General features: G+C 42.5%; 1 protein-coding gene and 1 long non-coding RNA gene across 2 annotated transcripts in view; both read right to left on the reverse strand.

Moving 5' to 3' along the window:
* Positions 1-970: 970 nt before the first annotated feature.
* On the reverse strand, positions 971-13181 carry LOC108881891 (POU domain, class 2, transcription factor 2). Its single transcript, XM_051069229.1, has 12 exons — positions 13164-13181; positions 12229-12369; positions 11159-11455; positions 10722-10836; positions 10385-10476; positions 8859-9125; positions 8606-8747; positions 8172-8320; positions 7593-7790; positions 7433-7481; positions 6671-6818; positions 971-3718 (listed from the first exon to the last, which is right to left on the reverse strand). Exons 1-12 carry the CDS (start codon positions 13179-13181, stop codon positions 3304-3306), a joined length of 2031 nt encoding a protein of 676 aa, XP_050925186.1. The 3' UTR covers positions 971-3303.
* A 299-nt stretch (positions 13182-13480) lies between these two features.
* Positions 13481-17168, reverse strand: part of LOC127138984 (uncharacterized) — a 57545-nt gene continuing 53857 nt past the window's right edge. The window contains exons 4-6 of the long non-coding RNA XR_007811088.1: positions 14457-14522; positions 14127-14155; positions 13481-13534 (exon numbers count right to left, since the gene is read on the reverse strand). This is a non-coding gene — a long non-coding RNA (uncharacterized LOC127138984). The remainder of the gene's footprint in view (positions 13535-14126; positions 14156-14456; positions 14523-17168) is intronic.

Below are 17168 nucleotides of genomic sequence, written 5' to 3' on the forward strand. Positions count from 1 at the left end.
CAGGATTCCTGTAATTTCTAGTTTGATTGGCAAATTTTTCAGCTGTTTAACTCTCACAGTAATACAACACTGGAGACAAACGAGTGACCTAATGTTCAGTTTCAAATCTCTGCAAGTTGATTTTTATTCATGCTGAAATGAATAGAAACCAGTGGCTGCTTGGACACTAAGAAATTAAAATAAAACCAAATGGCATGTTCTGGAAAATAGTTGACAACACCACCAATGTAGTTATTTAAGTTTTTTAAGTCAGCGTCTTCTCTGCCTGTAAAGAAACATCTGTTAAAAGATGTGAAAGTCAAGGATCAGCTGACGGTTATGTAAACCACTGTTAAAATAAATAGTAAAACTTATACAATAATAAATAAAAACTACATTTGTGCATCTTTTTCCAAGGTTATAAATGGGTTGAAAAAGCGCTCACAGCAGCAGGAGAGAGTTGAGGTTCAGGCTGAAAATGACCAGAGCTCTGCTTCCAACTGTTTAAAATGAGAATTGGCTGATATTATTTCACCCAACATGTTTACGTGACAGAGTGTGTTGTGTGTTTTACGGTTTGGTTTGTATGCAAGAGAATTATCCTAACACCGACACATGCTCGCACAAGCACACACACTCATACATGCACGTACACACACACGCTCACACACTTACACACGTACACTTCCACTCGTACATCTTTGTGCATTGGTTTGGTTGTTCTATTTGGTATGGTTGTATGTCTAAAAAGTTTTGCTTTTGGTTTTCAGTTTTGGCTTTTTCACAACATTCTGGATCAACTAAAACACTTTTTTTATCTTGGAAGCTACATTTTCACAGTTATTTCCAAACGTAAACAAAAATAAAAACCCAGAGCACAACCGAAGAGACAAGAAGATATGAAAATAGGCAACACGTCGCCAAAACCCACCACCTCCTCCCCGCCCCTGCCCCACCCCGCCCCAGCCCCACCCCCCCTCCCACCCGCCGCATAATAAGTAGAAAGCAATGAGACAAATCCATACATCATTAACAGACACACTATGGAAAGCAAAAACAAAAATATATATATTCTCAAAGTCAGTTTGTTGAGGTTATTCCATATTTTATCCATCCAGGAAAAGAAAGTGAGAACAAAGCCGAGGTCGCCGGCAGAGGGAGGGAGGGAACGATTTCTGTCTGTCGATACAAGAACAGCAATCACAGTTAAAGACGAACAGACAGACAGGGCCTTACTCCCCCCTTTTCTCCCCTCGTCCTCCCCCTCTTTGTTTGTATTTGGTTTAGTTACAGTTCAGTCACTCATACATAACTAGTAGCAGTAGTAGTAGCTTTTGGTTTTGGATTACTTTTTGGTTTTTTGGTCCGCCGCTTTGCGCGCACCTCCTCCTGCTCCTCTTCCTCCTTTTTTTTCTTCTCCTCCTCCTCCTCCTCTTCTTGCTTTCCCCTGCAGCTTTTCAAACCTTTGGCTCCTCTGCTCCTGACCACTTCTCCTTCTCCTCCACTTCTTCTTCTTCTCCTCTTTTCTTTTGGCCCTTTGATCTGATCTTTGGAGACAAAGGAGAGGGGCAGATGGGAGGGAGGGATGGAGGGCAGGGGTTTGGGGGCAGTAAGGGGAACGCCGGTGCTTCACCTCTTTCTTTTGTTCTTTTTTTTTTTGGTTTGGACTCTTTCTTATGCTTGTAGTGTGTGTATGTGTGTGTGTATTTTTTTCCCTTTGACACTGCTGAGGTTTTGTCTGGACACTCGTCTCCCGGGCGAATCCAGAGACAACGCTGCCAGAGGCGATGCTTTGGTATCCAAGAGTGACTGTCTGGTGGTAGATGAGCAGTCTGGAAAATGACATGACGATGGTATGGGGGTGATAATAAATAAAAGAAGGCAAATAATGCTGAAAGGAATCCCGAGAGTATCAACATCTGCCTGTTGTGTGTGTGTGTATCCTCTTTGTAGGCAGTATATGTTGGGTATACTTCAGTTTGAGCAAACATTACAGATACAGTGAGAATATTGACAATGATGATGATAATGGTGATAAAAATCCTGCTTGAAATTTACTTGTTGAGCAGAAAATAATCCCAAAAATTCACTTTGGATCTGTCAAGTTGATACTAACAGCGATACACCAAACAAATCAGACCATTTTAACCTAAAACAAACCTGGATCAAATGGGATTTTCCAACATGTGTGGTTGGTTTTATCCTATTTATGTACCAGAAGGGTGGATTTTGCCACATAGTTGTATTTAGTGAATACCAGAGAGCTCAGGCATCCACAAGAAAGCATTTACAAGTTATATTTATACTAGAGTATGTATGGATTGGCATCCTACCTGATGCTATAGCAACTATGGTAGTAAACTCCACCCGTCTGCTACTCCAGGCTGGATAAAACAAACACTGTGTTGTAATGAAAGGTAGGTTCTTCCTGGTAAAGCTGTAAAGAGAGAGGTAGGTAGATACCCTGCATGTGGGATCAGCTGTAAAACATTAAACTGTACGCATTTGGCAAGAAATACCATAAAGAGCGATTAATATAAAATAATAGAAAAATAAGTGTTTTGTAAATCTTGAACTCAAAATAAAAATAACAGAAATCCTGAGTGAAATGGAAAATGTTTGGCATGAAGTAGAATGAAGTACTGAACTGATCCTGGACAGATCAGAATGTAAAAGTCTTTTTGAACTAAAGCTTTTCTCTCCGTTTGTTTTGTCTTTTTTTGTCTTTTTTTTGTTTTTTGGTTTTCAGTTTTTGGTATTTGGAGATTTTGGTTTTCATCTTTGTAGGTGTGTGTTTCTCTTCTAGCATCTTTTCTTTTTTTTTTTAATTTGGTTGCAGCCACCTTCCTGGACCTTCTGAGCTTGTTAAACAAGTCTTTTCTTGTTGCCTCCCATCTCTCACACACAGTTTTCAGTTCTCATCCCTGCCCTCATTGAGTTCTTTTTTTTTTCTCCAGCCGATAAAAAGCGTGGTGTTTGTTCCCCCGATGCCAAGCAAAAACACTCCTCAGTGCCACCTCTCCAGCTGTAGGTCATTATTTGGTTTCAGATTTCTCCCCTCCATTCTGCAGTTCTCTCTATCCTCTCCATCCTCCCTCTCTCTTTGCTTCCTCCCCTCATTCATCTGTGTATATTTTTGGCTTCAGAAGACTTCAGCGGGGGGACACAGAGAGATGAAATCAGAGATGGATCAGACAGAGAGATGGCTTTGGTTGAAAGGCGAGGTTGCAAATTTAGATTTATAAAGCTCCTTTAACACTCTTTTTGCTCCTTTTCCTCCTCCTCGTCCTCCTCTGATAGGATGCTTTGGCTGTCAGTCAGGGATCACTCGGCCATGGCCCCTCCCAGGGGCGGCGGCGAGGCTTCGCTGAAGGAACAGAAAGAGGCGGGACTTGAACAAGGAGAAGCGGACTCCTCAGGGCACGAGGTCGGGCTCATGAGGTCGCTGGCACCGGGCGGCGGAGACTGGGAGAAGGACGGCCGCGGGCCGCACCCGCCACCGCTGCTGCTGCTGACCAGTCCCATGGTGGGCGTGGAGGTGGTCACCATGGAGCCGGTCACCATGGGGAGGAGGGTGGGTCGGTTGAGGAAGAGGGAGGGGCGGAGGGAGGCGGGGACAGTGGGACCCCCAGGTCCACCCAGAAGCATGTGACCCGCCCCCCCCTCGAGGCTGGAGATGGACAGCTGACCGCTGCTGGCTGCCAGGGCTGGTAGCGATGGAAGAGAGGAAGATGATGGGAGGAGGAGTGTGGGCAGGGATGGAGGGAGGAGGTGAAGATGAGGGCGGAGAGAGGAGGAGGAAGATTCAAAAAGAGAGATAAGGCAAGGGTCAACAGGACAAAAGATGATGTGAAAAAGTGACAATGGATACAGAGAAAGATGGAAAGCAAAAAGAAAGGGATAAAAGTAGACACAGTAAAGGACAAAAAATTAATAAGGACAACGTGACAAAGTGATGAAGGGAGAAGAAAGAGTAAAAGAAAGAGCAGGACAAACGCAGATGTGGTGGCAGTGAGGAGGACGCAGAGGGAGGAGAAAGGACGAAGTGAAGAGGACGATGGAAACCGTGATTAATGGAGGACAAAAAGGAGAAAAAATTTGAATAGAAGCAGTCAGAGTGGATGAGTAAAGAGGAACAGAAGGAGGATAGAAGAAGTAAAGAGAAGTCAGTGAACACATCAGTAACAGGAGAAACATTTAAAACCCGGACGGTGGAGATGAAGATGATGAGAGAGAGACTGACAGAGTGAAATGGACTTTTTATAAAATTTGACTACAAACATAAAAACTAGGAAACTGTTTTTATATGTTGTCTTTTCAGTAAAGGAATAAATGATAGTGAATGAAGGCGCTGTGAAGACGTCTTATAGACAAATGATAATGAGCAAAGTATGAGGATGGAGATGGTTATTTACTATGTATGAACATGCACATGCACACGCACACACATACATACACACACACACACAAACTAAAACATACTGATGCAATGGAGTGAGTCAGATGCTTGTGAAAGTGTGAAAATGGAATATTTCCATCAGCCCTACATCTGCTGCCTGTCTGCACACAAAACCACCCAATAAAAAATACAAAGATTTAAAATTCACAATCAACCGAAGGAGGCACACTGTCATTGTTACCAGGGCTACAACTAACAATCATTTACATTATCCATTAATATGATGATAATTTTCCTCATTTAACCCATTAACTGTTTAGTTAATAAAATGATAATAAATACAAACTGAAGTCTCGTGACAGTTTAAAACCCAAAGATAGTTTATTTACTGTCATGGAAGATCGAGAAAGCAACAAATATTAATCTGAGAATTTTTAAATTCTTTCTTAAAAAACGACTCAAAACCTTTAATTAATCATCAGAAAAGTTGCTGATTAGTTAATGTATAACTGTATTTTCCAAGGAGAGATTAAAAAAAAACATGGCAGAGTAACCTGTCTATCAGTCGAGCAGAGATGCCTGCTGACTTCTGAATTCCAGTTGTAATAGTAAACACTTTTATCCATTATCACACCATGAGTGTAAACATTCATGGCGTGTGTGCGGCCCCAGAGGGAATCAAACCAGAAATCCTTTCACGTCAACGCTTCATCTAAAACCCCCTCTTTTCACCGGGGTTCCTCTTTCTTCTCTCCCTCAGCCTATAACTCCATCAGAGCTGCCGGTGCCAGAGCTGCAGTTTCCATAACAGACTGTATCCTTCTCATCAGCACATGGCCCCGAGGAGGCCGGCTCTGAATGACACCGAACGGAGCCGGAGAAAAAAAAAGGGTGGGGAAGGTCTGAATCGGCGCTATAGGGAGATGGAGCACGTGACGGATTCAAAGCTGAGCTTATTTGTGATGCTTAATTGATTTGGCAGCAGATCATCTCTTTCAAAAAGAGGAATTTTGAGTGGAAACTGGTTATTTAGCCAACAGGCCTCGGTATATTGAGAGGGAGGGGATTGTGCCTTTTCAACTGTTTACTGTAAGCTGACTTGGCCTCCTAAGCTTTGCCATAAGGGGCTCTTGTCACTTTGTGATAATAGCAGGCTATTGTATGAGAATCAAATTGAATCTTTCACCATACTGAGTGATTCAAAAAGTTTGTGCTGAAGAGGAGGAGGAGGAGAGGAGGAGGAGGAGGAGGAGGAGGAGGAGGACTGTGCCGGGCTCGCTGCTGGCTACCGTCTGTCTGAGGCTTTTTTGCAAGGAAATTCATTTTGGTCAGAATGGATGAAAGGGTGAAATGGGAAGTGGTCTTTAGAAAATGGAGACTCATGAAGACTCGCTGAGCTGGAGGGGACAGTCTGCATGCACCGACACAACACACACATGAGCGCATGCACGCACACACACCTTGCATGGTAGCCAGGGGATTGCTGCCAATGAGGGCCTGGTTCATCCCTGTGCTTACTCCCATCATTGTGTTTCTGAAATGTGGATGGGCCGCAAATTCACACACACACACACACACACACACACACACACACACACACACACAGTTGGCACGTTAATTGATGTAAACCCAACATACCAGTATTTATCAGCGATGCAGATCTGAAGGCCTCTGTCTCTCGTCTTGTGTTTAATTTACGAAGCAGCTGCCTCTTTGTGTTTTTGTTCAGCACCTGACATTTTCTATCTGGGTCACACCTGCACGTCGTAGCTTGTGCAGACGTTTCTAGACGTCATTTTCTGTCTCGATTGGTGCAAACATGCAGAACTGAAGTCAAACTGGTGCGACGGCAGTCTGACAGCTGAATACCATAGATTTCTCTACAAAATGCAGCCACGTACAGTATGCACAGTATTGGGCAATGTCGAGTTCAAGAGATTGTCGTTACAGGTTGAAGAGTTCAGTTCAAAAAACAACCTAAACAAGATCTTTAAACATAGAATTAAATAAGAAAACTGGGAGAAGTTTGTAGCTTTGTGATTTCATTCAGTACAGAAGTAACAACAAGAAAGCGCTGATTTCTTTCCTCCATCTTTGGCTGCAATAACCATTATCTTCATTATCAATTAATATGTTGCTGTATTTTCCCATTAATTGCTTAGGAAATAAAAATAATGACAACGCTGGTGGAAGCAGTGCAGTATATTCCAACCTTCTTGGAACAAAATCGCTCTGACTGACTACATACGATGCTGACGCTCTTTTAAAAAATGCACCATTATCGAAACTCACCCAGTGTTGAGCCCGTGGGCCCCGAGGCTGGGCGGGGCGGGGCTGGCTGTGCTATGAGGAGGTGGAGTCACAGAAGTAGAGGTGGAGCCGACTGCAGCCGAGCTGACGGGGGTCATTGGGCAGGACGCTGAAGGTGACGAACTGGCGGCTGAGAGGAGGAGGAGAAGAAGAGTGATACTGATGCCACGTTGTAAGTGATGAATTACAGAGTTATTACTAAGTAAAGACTCTGGTGATATCAACAGTAAGGATCCTGAGCTTTTTGAATGTCGTCTTTGACTCCATTCAACTTCAGACTAGAGAGAGAAGTTTGAGACTGGAAAGTATTAGCCTCGGCTCAACGGGCCAATAAATTTCCAGCTGTGTTTGTTACCTGTCAGGCCATCTGTCATATCTGTGAAGCCTGGGATAGCTCACACTGTAGCCAAGGTCTATAAATCATCAGGCCCAGTCATGACTCATGGAGGTCAACAACTCAAGATGGGACCAGTGCTTCCATGTTGTTGTCAACAAAACATCATTGTTTTCTATTTCAGTCTTTCTCTCACAGAAGTCATTTTTTTTAAAGCTGTGATTCTTCAGTGTTTCATCAAACCAGTGAAAAGCTCTGACAATACAGAGGTATCAACTTCTTCCAAATAATGTCAGGACCGGTTTAATCTTCCTGTGACCGACCTTTGGGTGCCAAAAACACAATTGCGCTAACCTTTAATAATTCATTGACGAGACTCTACACAGGCACAAACAGTAATTACAGCTCACCTGTTGTGCTGAGGCTGGTGGTGACCTGGGACAGACCCTGACTCGATATCTGGAGAGAGCGAGGGGGAGGAAATTAGGAAACAAATATCAGGTCAACTTCTGAAATTACACACACATAAAAAAAAAAAAAAAGCAGTTGCAATGGTGAAGTGGACTGTACCATGTGCGGGCTGTAGCAGGAGGCTTTGTGCGTCACAACAGGCGAGGTCTGGCTGGGCAGGGGAGGGGTGGTGCTGCTGGAGGGGTTGATGCGTTTCTCTTTCTGCCGGCGGTTGCAGAACCAAACACGAATCACCTCCTTCTCCATGTTGAGCTGCTCCGCCATCAGCAGGATCTCTTCCGAGGTAGGCTTCTGGTTCTGAGGAGGAAAATGCCAGAATGATGAGTAAATACAACGACGAGGAAATAAAGAAAGAACAATGATGATGTCAGCTGCTTATTAAAAAAAAAAAAAAAAGGAACCTGGTTTGAGAGGAAAAGAGGCAGATGATGGACACCGAAATTGTTGATCATAAAAACAGATAAATAATCAAATAAAAGTGCAACAATTTATTCCTGTTATTCCTATTCCAACCTATGTCAAAGTTTAAACTCAGCATACACTCAATAACCTTTTTTCTTCTTTTAAGGAATCTAATTCAATCCAATACAAGAGCTCAGTCACATATTCTGACAGCATCAGAGAGGTGTTAATTTAGCTACAGTTCCTCCTGTCCCCATCAGGGAGTCAGTCTCCTACCGTGCAGAAGTTGCGCTCTAGGACCACTCGCACGTTGGTCTCGATGCTGGTGCGTTTCTTCCTGCGTCGGCCGGGTAGCCCCTCAATTCCCAACATCGGGGAGGAGATAGAGGAGGGGCTGGGCAGCATGCTGTCTACTGCCATGGTTTCTGTCAGGAAGAGAGATGGGGAGAGGTGGAGAGAGACAGAGACGTGAAGACACACAGGCCAACAGATAGAAAACACAGGGAAAAAAGCAGTAAAGACTAGAACAGATAGATAAATGTGTGTATTATAAATATATCAAAATATCATGCTATGAAAAAAATAACTAGAGAAAAGCTAGAGAATTATACAGCCTCTTACAGTCATGCAAAATGAATAATTACAGGCAACAAACTCTGTTTGTTTTTAGGTAGAATGGATCCCTGCTCCAAATATTTTCAAGTACTCACCTGCGTCACTCAGCCATTTCTCCAGCAGCGGTTTCAGCTTGCACATGTTCTTAAAGCTCAAGTTGAGAGCTTCAAAACGGGAGATGGTGGTCTGGCTGAAATCATTGCCATACAGTTTGCCCATAGCAACACCAACGTCTCCCTAATAGAAACACACAAAAAGTGTCAATGCAAAACACTTCAGTGTACAAATACAGGCACAGACACACAGACACACACTCCTGTGAACCTTCCTCTTATCTCTGTCTCTCACCTGTGTGAATCCCAGCTTGATGCGTCGCTGTTTGAAGGTGCGGGCAAACTGCTCCAGCTCCTCCAGGTCGCTGGGCTCTTCCCCCATGTGACCCCCGTGGCCTCCTGGGGTCAAGCTGGAGCTCAATGAGGAAGCCATGGCGCTGCTGGACGCAGAGGTAGCTCCCACAGATGTCACGATACCGACGCCACCGCTGCCGGTAGCAACTAGAGAGCCAGCGCCGCCGCCGCTGCTTCCCCCGACCACAACGTCGCTGCTCTTCTCCCTCTGTAACGACAGAGATGTAAATAAACATACATGTGAGTCTCATGCAAAGCAGCTGAGTGAATACTGATGAGATAATCAGCTAGAAAAATATACAATAATTTGACCAAGTGTGTTTTGAGAAATCATACAGATTTCATACACAAAAAAACATATTTTATTCTAAGCAGACAAACGAAAAAAAAATACTACGTAAATATATAACGTAAATATTTGATTAGTTGACTACAGATGAGACATACAGTACGTCGAAGCAGGAATGTGACCCCATGAGCTTCGGGAGAATCAACTAATTGACCAGACATCATGCACGATATCTGCTGCTGCACGCCTCATTTTCATTCAGCATCTCTGTGCATAAAATACATGAGCAAAGAGGGCGCACCTGCTGTTGTGTTTGCACGACTTCATCACAGCTTAATGAAAAATCTATAACGTGCCTTGCATGTGTGAGGATGCATTCATGCATTATGTTATAGAAGATAAAGGCTGGGGACACGAGGTGAGCTGTTTGACTTGGCTATGAATAAATCATCAGGACTGAAGATCCTCAGAATCTACATCTATTATGAAAGGAGCCTGCTATGAAAATATGTTTTGTATTAAGTAGCTTCCTCAACGTTTTTTTTTTTGCAGCAAAGATCAGCTATTTACTTAAAATATAAAGTGGCTGGTGCAGCTTTGTTACACACGTCTGTTAAAGCAGAGAAAGACTTGAAGGATGTGTTTTACGTTCTGCAGGTGGTCTGCAGCAGATGAAGGCTGATGGTGGTGAATAACAGTCTGATAAATGCTCTGTGGTGCAGAGATTCAACATCTGTTTGATTTGCATGAAAAAACAAGTCTCACTTGTGTTGTAGTTGATGCAACATTGTGCAACTATTTTACCTTATACAGATGCAGCTTCAAAATCATTTTGATGCTACACTGAGTTGTAATAGGGAGAAATGTGGAACACCTGTTCTTGCACTTTGGGCATCATCTCTGGCAAGAAGCACGTAACACTTTACTGCACCACTTTACACACACAAGAAGCTAGCTCAGTAATTCCTTCATTCATATATCAAACCATTTGATGAATTTTGTGTTTGCCTGAGGGATTGATACACTCCAAACAGAATTTAATGCACCAGTGTGTAGCTGCAGAGGCTGCTGTTGCTGCTACTCAACAAAAGTTACACAGTGTTGCTTTAACTTCTGGAGACTCACAAGTTCTCGCTCTTTCTCTTTTTCTCTCACACATAGAAGGACAGATTTCCTACCTGTGCTTGAAGTCCGAGGCGAGGTGGTGTTGTCAGTAGTCCTCCCGGGCTTTGCTGAGGTAGCTGGATCAGATTTGGTGTTGAAAGCAAACCTGTGACAATAAAAAATAATCAAACAGCAAATCAAATTATTACATTTATCAACCAGCAAAAGTGAGGAACAACAAATGTTTATATGCTACATAAAGGTCAAATATTCACTGAAAAATAAGACACGTTTTAAAACTACACCAGTTCTTGCTCAGTATGGTCCTAACCACCAGTCTGAGTGCTTATTTTACATTTTCTGTTCCTAATCACTAGAGCTGAGCACCAGAGGTTTCCTGGGTTTCCTCACCCTGCTGTGGCTGCTGTGCCTGTGCTGGCTGAGACAGGAGGAACTGGGCAGGAGACTGGAGAGGGTGACCCGGCATCAAGACCAGCTGCTGGAGCTGCAACAACTGCTGGATATCCTGAAACACACACAACAAACACATGTCAATAAAGAGAAGGAAAAATTCACTAGGCTAGATTACAAAAAAGTCATCTCATTGATTTAGAGAAAAAAAATCAAATATTCAAATATTATAACTAAATTGAAATACCAGAGAGGAGAACACGGTTTATTGTAATATTAAAGGAAATATTATCTGGAAATTTTAGTTTAATTTACTTACAGATCTTTATAGTAATAAGTGTTATTCGTGAATGTATGTGTGTAAAGTTTTATTAGTTTCAGACAGAGTTGTGTGTTTCTTGTTTCGGATGGTTATTTGTAAATGTAATTTCTCGTACCTGCGCTGTGAGCTGGATCGGCTGTGACAGAGCCAGCTGTGGCGGTGGTGGAGGCGGGGCTTGGACCGTCTGCTCCTGTTTGGTTGGCTGCTGCTGCTGCTGCTGTTGCTGCTGGGACTGTGATTGGCTCTGCTGCTGCTGCTGCTGCTGGTTGGCTTGTTGCTGCGCGGCGGCGTGTGCAGCGTGAGCAGCGTGAGCAGCGTGCGCCGCATTCGACTGCTGGACGGCGGCCGCCAGGAGCTGAGCCTGAGCCTGTTGGAGGAGCAGCTGCTGCTGGGCCGGGAGGAGAGCGGCAAGCTGGGGGTGGGGAGTGCAGGAGGATGAAGAGGATGAAGAGGAGGAGGAGAAGGAGGAGGAAATGGGGTGAAGGTGTAAACATGCAAGTGGAAAAGGGATGGAAGCAAAAGAGGGAGAAGTGAAGGATGACAGAATGATCACGCAGAAGAAGAATAAAGTGAAGACAAAAGTGGACGCATAAAGAAAGTCAGGAGAGAACAAAGAGCAGTGTCAGCTACGCATTCAAGGAACAGAGGTGTAAGTGAATCTGTTAGCGGACAGTAAAAGCATGCCAGAGCAAGACAAGCAAGAAAAGCCACCCACTTAACTTAGGTATTTCACCCTAATGTAAACACAGTACTCTGGGCAATTTTACTACAGGTTCTGCAAGTGTTGTCTTGTCTGCCGGGGCATCTGTGTATTTACACTAAATATTTTCCTGTGTGCTGGAGCATGACAGGTGTCACAACATTACAACTAAACAAAGGCACATTCACTTCAGAGCATGTTTGGAGCTGCTTATTTAACTCTAGGAATATGTAACAGTGCAGGAAAGTCCATCATGCTTTGCTACAATTTCAAGTGTGACTGGGACTCGTTTTGACAGGTCATCAAGACGAAGAGTGTGACCAGCGGTTCAAAAGTTATGCTTCAGCTTGTAATTGGGTAGAATGAACAGAAACTTTTCTTTGGATCAGACGAAACAAAGACCCTGATGTGATCACGCTCCAGATCCACATGATCAACTTGAGACAAAAATATGAGCATTTTTCTGTGTGTCTGTGTTTTCTTACCCCTGCCAGCTGACTGCCTGCCAGCATCAGCTGTGTGTGGTGGTGTTGGGTCTGTTGCTGCTGCTGTTGTTGGGATGGAGGTGCTGGAGGAGCAGGAGGAACGGTGGTATGGGCCATCTCAGAGCACTCCTCGCTCTTTCCCTACAGGAGAAAACAAAAGGCAAATTTCCTTTTAGCAGGTTGTTTAAATTGCACACACACACACACACACACACACACACACACACACACAGGTCTTGGAGCTGTACAGCCACTGTCATCTACTACCACTGACAATCAGATTCATTAGATTGTTGCCAAAGGTTTTCTACTCTCAAGGTTGGAGTATATGAGAAATGACACTGAACCTGCACAAAACCAGAGAGCTGTTAAACACAGTGCTGCAAGAAAATGTCTCTTTAATTACAAGACATTCAAGTTCAGGTGGGCAGGTTAGAAAATCATGGTTAAACACAAAATATGTTGCTTTGTTTTTAATGCCCTAACTCTTGAAAATCCTGCAAATCTGTTCCTAAAATGCTTCATCTCATTAGAAATGGACTTAACCCCAAAGCACAACTAATATTCTTTCTATACTTTGTGAACTTGAGCTTCACCCTCTGTCTTGCTGCTTACCCCTGATTCACAGGTTGAAGTGTTTGCCGGTCATCTGACCAGAAGGACGAGTCAATCCTCCTCGTTTTCGTGGTGTCAGATACATTCCAAAGCTGCTGACCTCTGACCTCTAGCTGTTGTTACCTGCTCGCAGTCCTGTCACTACCCATCCATCAGTGCTGTGCTGTGGTGCATCTTTATGTCTGTCACTCACTGTCACTACGCTCACATCCTCTCCCCACCACACCCCTCTGCCTTTTTCTCCCAGGGGCTTTTCACTGAGGTGGGCGTGGTTACAGTCACCTGATTTGCATGTTGGATGCTGCTTACAAGACTCTCACCCTGGGCGCCAAAGCCATAATCTACAGGTGCATTCATGTCCACATGAGTTCACACACAAACAACTTCTTTCTTTCATCTTTAGGTGCACGGATGGAGACACACCCAGGGAGGCACTATTCTTTTCAATATGAATCAACAGTTTCATTATGAAAACACACAAAAAATGATAATAACACCTGTGTAAAATATATCAATCAATCAAAATATATCAACACTCAAAAGTTAACCAATTTTTTGTTTAACCAAACAAAACATCTCTCTCTCTCTCTCTCTCTCACACACACACACACACAGCATGTATGAGGTTGCTCACCTTGCTGCCAGCCGGCGTGGGAGAGAGGCTAAAGGGGCTTGTTTTCATTGGCTGGACCTGCAGCAAAAAAAAACATTATCACACACATTTGTAGCGTCAGCATCATCATCTGATGACAGATGCAGCAACGCCCAGGCATCTGTCACGGTGAATCACAGCTACTGTTATCAGTTACTCAAACATAAACAGCAGAGAGGAAGAAAATGTCATGGCATAGCTGTTCAGACACGTGGATGCTATAAAGAATACAGAGAGTTAATTTGCGGTTTATTTTCTTATACAGATGAAAACACCGCTGCTACAGCCAATAACATAGCTGTCAAATAATTTTCAAAATCTATTTACAGCTCTCTCATTATATTGTTAATTTTTATACTGATGTTATACTGATAAGTCACATTAGATGTTATTGTGATGATTCGATACAGACATTGCTGCTGTAATGACTTTACTTATTTATATATTTACTGCCCTGTCATAATTTACAGTTGTAAATTATTCAGGGTGAAAAGCAAAGTCTATAAAACACAGTGACACACTTACTGTGTTGTATTCAAAACAGAATAAAATAAAAGCTGAAATAAATTCAATAGCATGCTCAGTGTTATTAGAGTCAGAGTGAGAGAAGAGTAAATGTAGGAAAACCAACCTGGTCATCAGGGCTGTTTCTGTCTGAGTCTGCAACACAAAGGGACACATGAAGTGTTTATTAGACACTGTGTGTGTGTGTGTGTGTGTGTGTGTGTGTGGTGTGTGTGTGTGTGTGACATAAATTGTACAGTTGATTATCTCAAAGATGTAACATTCACTGGAAAACATGAACGAGTGTGAGAAGATCAGATTGTGATTTGAAATAAATCCATTGATTGATTCATGTCTGTTCAAACACATTCACATAACAAAGACATGTGCAAACAAAATGTATTATTCATATAATGAAACACACGTGTGTGTGTGTGTTTGTGTCGGTGTTGTGTACCTGAACTGTCCCCTGGATAGTCAGCCCCAGGCTTCTCCTCCTCTGCTGCTTTAGACATCCTGATATCTGCAGGAAACACACACACACAGATACACATCAGACGAATGCACGCAAAAATATACACGTGTCAGAGGAGCAGCAGAGGGTTGTTGGTTCAGATCCCCAGTTGAAATTCACTTTACTCCTCCTATTTCTCTGTGGAGGAGGATTAAAAAGCTGCATCATTTTATTTTTAAAGTGTTTTTAATTTCTGATTTATGTTAAAAGATAAAATAATAATTATTTTCAATGTGAATATTTATACATAAAATGCATCTCTGGTGGTCCTGGAGTTCTGCTGCAATTAATTTAACATGATTAATTTTTTGTGAACAAAGTTGAATGGATGGAAAAATGATTTGAACCATTAACAAAGTAGTTTCAGCATAAAAAGCTACAGATTAAAGGCAAACAACTGTATAAAAACATTTATTTTTTGTGAAAGATTTTACTGATTTTAGTGTGAAATACAAATATATTCATATTTTAAACACTTCAGTGTGTGTAATGTTAAAACTACCCGCCCACTCACTCCCTGTGCTACTCCTTTTGCTTTCACAATGAACAAGAGGTTTATGTCTTCCAGTTCTGCAGGTCAAAGTTCAGCGGAGATCAACGCTGTCAGGAAGCGTTTGACTTCAAAATAATGGGGAAATGTTTGTTCTGACTGCTACAAATAATTCCAAGAAATATCTCTTTTGTAAAAAGTGTGCTCATCATAAGCTGCCGTGTCTTTTAAAGGAAGAAGCAGAAACAGAATGATATTGTTCTGACATAACCTCGTTACTCTGGTGCTGCTGATGAAACCCTTTGAAAGCTTAGATAAAATCAGAAACACAGTGTCACTGTTGATTAAAAAAAAAGATGTTCCTGTTGGTACTTTAAAAAGTTCCGGTGTTGCTTTCTTAAGCCAAAGAGAGATGATGTGAGACTTTTAAAAAATTACCTCTGCTGATAATTTCATCCTGTTTTCATTAAATATGAGTTGCAAAGAACCGAGAGGAAAACTCTGCTGAGCAAAAACTTTACACTTGACCAACAAAACTGATGATACCAAACTCTAATTTAGCTCTTTAAATGTAAACTTTATTGACTCAGGAGGAGGCACTGGGATTAAGAATCAGCTTTTTGTGGCAGATATCATCCTAACTACCCTCGCTGTACTTTCTGTTTGCGGTGACTTCTGGGATTGCAGGCGAGTAATTGGTCCAGGAAGAGCGACGCCAGAGGAACTGCTTACCTGAGCACCAGACATTACTCAGCACCACTGCTGCTACCCTACCGCCATCTTGGATAAAACACTTCTTCTGCTCTGTGCTCTTAACATCTGTCTGTCTTGAGCTTTTTTCTTTTCTTTTTTTTTTTTGTAAATCTTTTCTCGTCAGCTCAGGACTTGTGCACAGCCATGGCGTCGGCTCTACCACAGAGGAGACGCCTCGGTAGAGACACAGCAAGAACGTTCTGTCTTTGACACGAGGTTCTTGTGTCTGACAAAATAATCAAAGTACAGCTGATAAAACCACAGCTAACATCTGCCATCCTGCTATTCCTCCTCCTCGCTATAATTACAACTACAGCCTCCATCCTGCTGCCTCACTGCTGCCTTTACACACACACACACACACACACACACACACACACACACACGTAGGAGAGTCGACATTTTCTGTCTGATATATTGTAGAACATTTGAGACAAGGAAAGACTGAACACTTGAAAACAAAAGAAGAGAAGGGCTTATTGGAAATGATATATAAACCCAGTGTGTGTGTGTGTGTGTGTGTGTGTGTGTGTGTGTGTGTGTTTGTGTTTGGTAATCTCATCATCAGGGTCACAGACAAGTTCGAGATGTGATGAGAGGAGGTGGAGAGAGAGGAAGGAAGGAAGGAAGGAGGGGGAGGTACGAACGAGTAGTTTACTTATCTTTTTCAGACTTGTCTGTAATAACGTACATTAACATCACCCTCAAACTACGAGGTAATTATAGTAGGAATTAAAAGGACTTAAAAACAATATGAGCAATAAGCAGCAAACAGCATCTTGTGATCTCTCATCCATTCATCCGTTTTGCCAGTTATTATTGATCAAAGACCAACATGTAAATAACACTTTCTAAGTCTCACTGTCCTCAGCCCTCACTGGGGTCTGAATGCAATAATCTAAATCTCTCTGGTTTAATGTGATTTAAAGAGAAATACATCGTCTTCAGAGCCTGAGACAAGCGTCCTCTCAGCGGAGAGTCTGCAGCTGCACTATGGAACCAGATGGTGGCAGCACTCTCCTGGAAATGCTGAGCAGGAGTGTGTGTTGGTGCACCATGCTGCATGCACCTCACACACACACACACATAAGTCATCTGAAAGAAGATCTTTGGTAGTTAACTAGTAATAATTCAGAGGGAAGAGGAAGTGGTTTTGAGATGCTGTTAAAGGCACATTTGGAAATAAGATCTCTGATAAACTTCTAAATTAAAAGTGGAGTGGAGAGGCAAAAAGATATTAAATAAACATTTTAAGTTACATTAACCAAACACAAAGTACTGCTAATTAACTGATTTAGTAATTTATTACTTGCTGACACCAAATCACCACAAGAATCCAACTTTTATTAACTTTAATCCACATACTGGATTAACTAAGCTGTAGTTTTCTCTATAAATTTACTAAATATTAG

Source organism: Lates calcarifer, linkage group LG3 (assembly GCF_001640805.2).
Source record: "Lates calcarifer isolate ASB-BC8 linkage group LG3, TLL_Latcal_v3, whole genome shotgun sequence".
Classification (NCBI taxonomy): domain Eukaryota; kingdom Metazoa; phylum Chordata; class Actinopteri; family Centropomidae; genus Lates; species Lates calcarifer.

Coding starts and splice junctions, on each gene's coding strand:
- LOC108881891 (XM_051069229.1), bottom strand. Junction 9,126..10,384: donor GCCTCGGACTTCAAGCACAG/GTAGGAAATCTG, acceptor CTGTCGTTACAG/AGGGAGAAGAGCAGCGACGT. Junction 8,321..8,605: donor GAAATGGCTGAGTGACGCAG/GTGAGTACTTGA, acceptor TCTTCCTGACAG/AAACCATGGCAGTAGACAGC.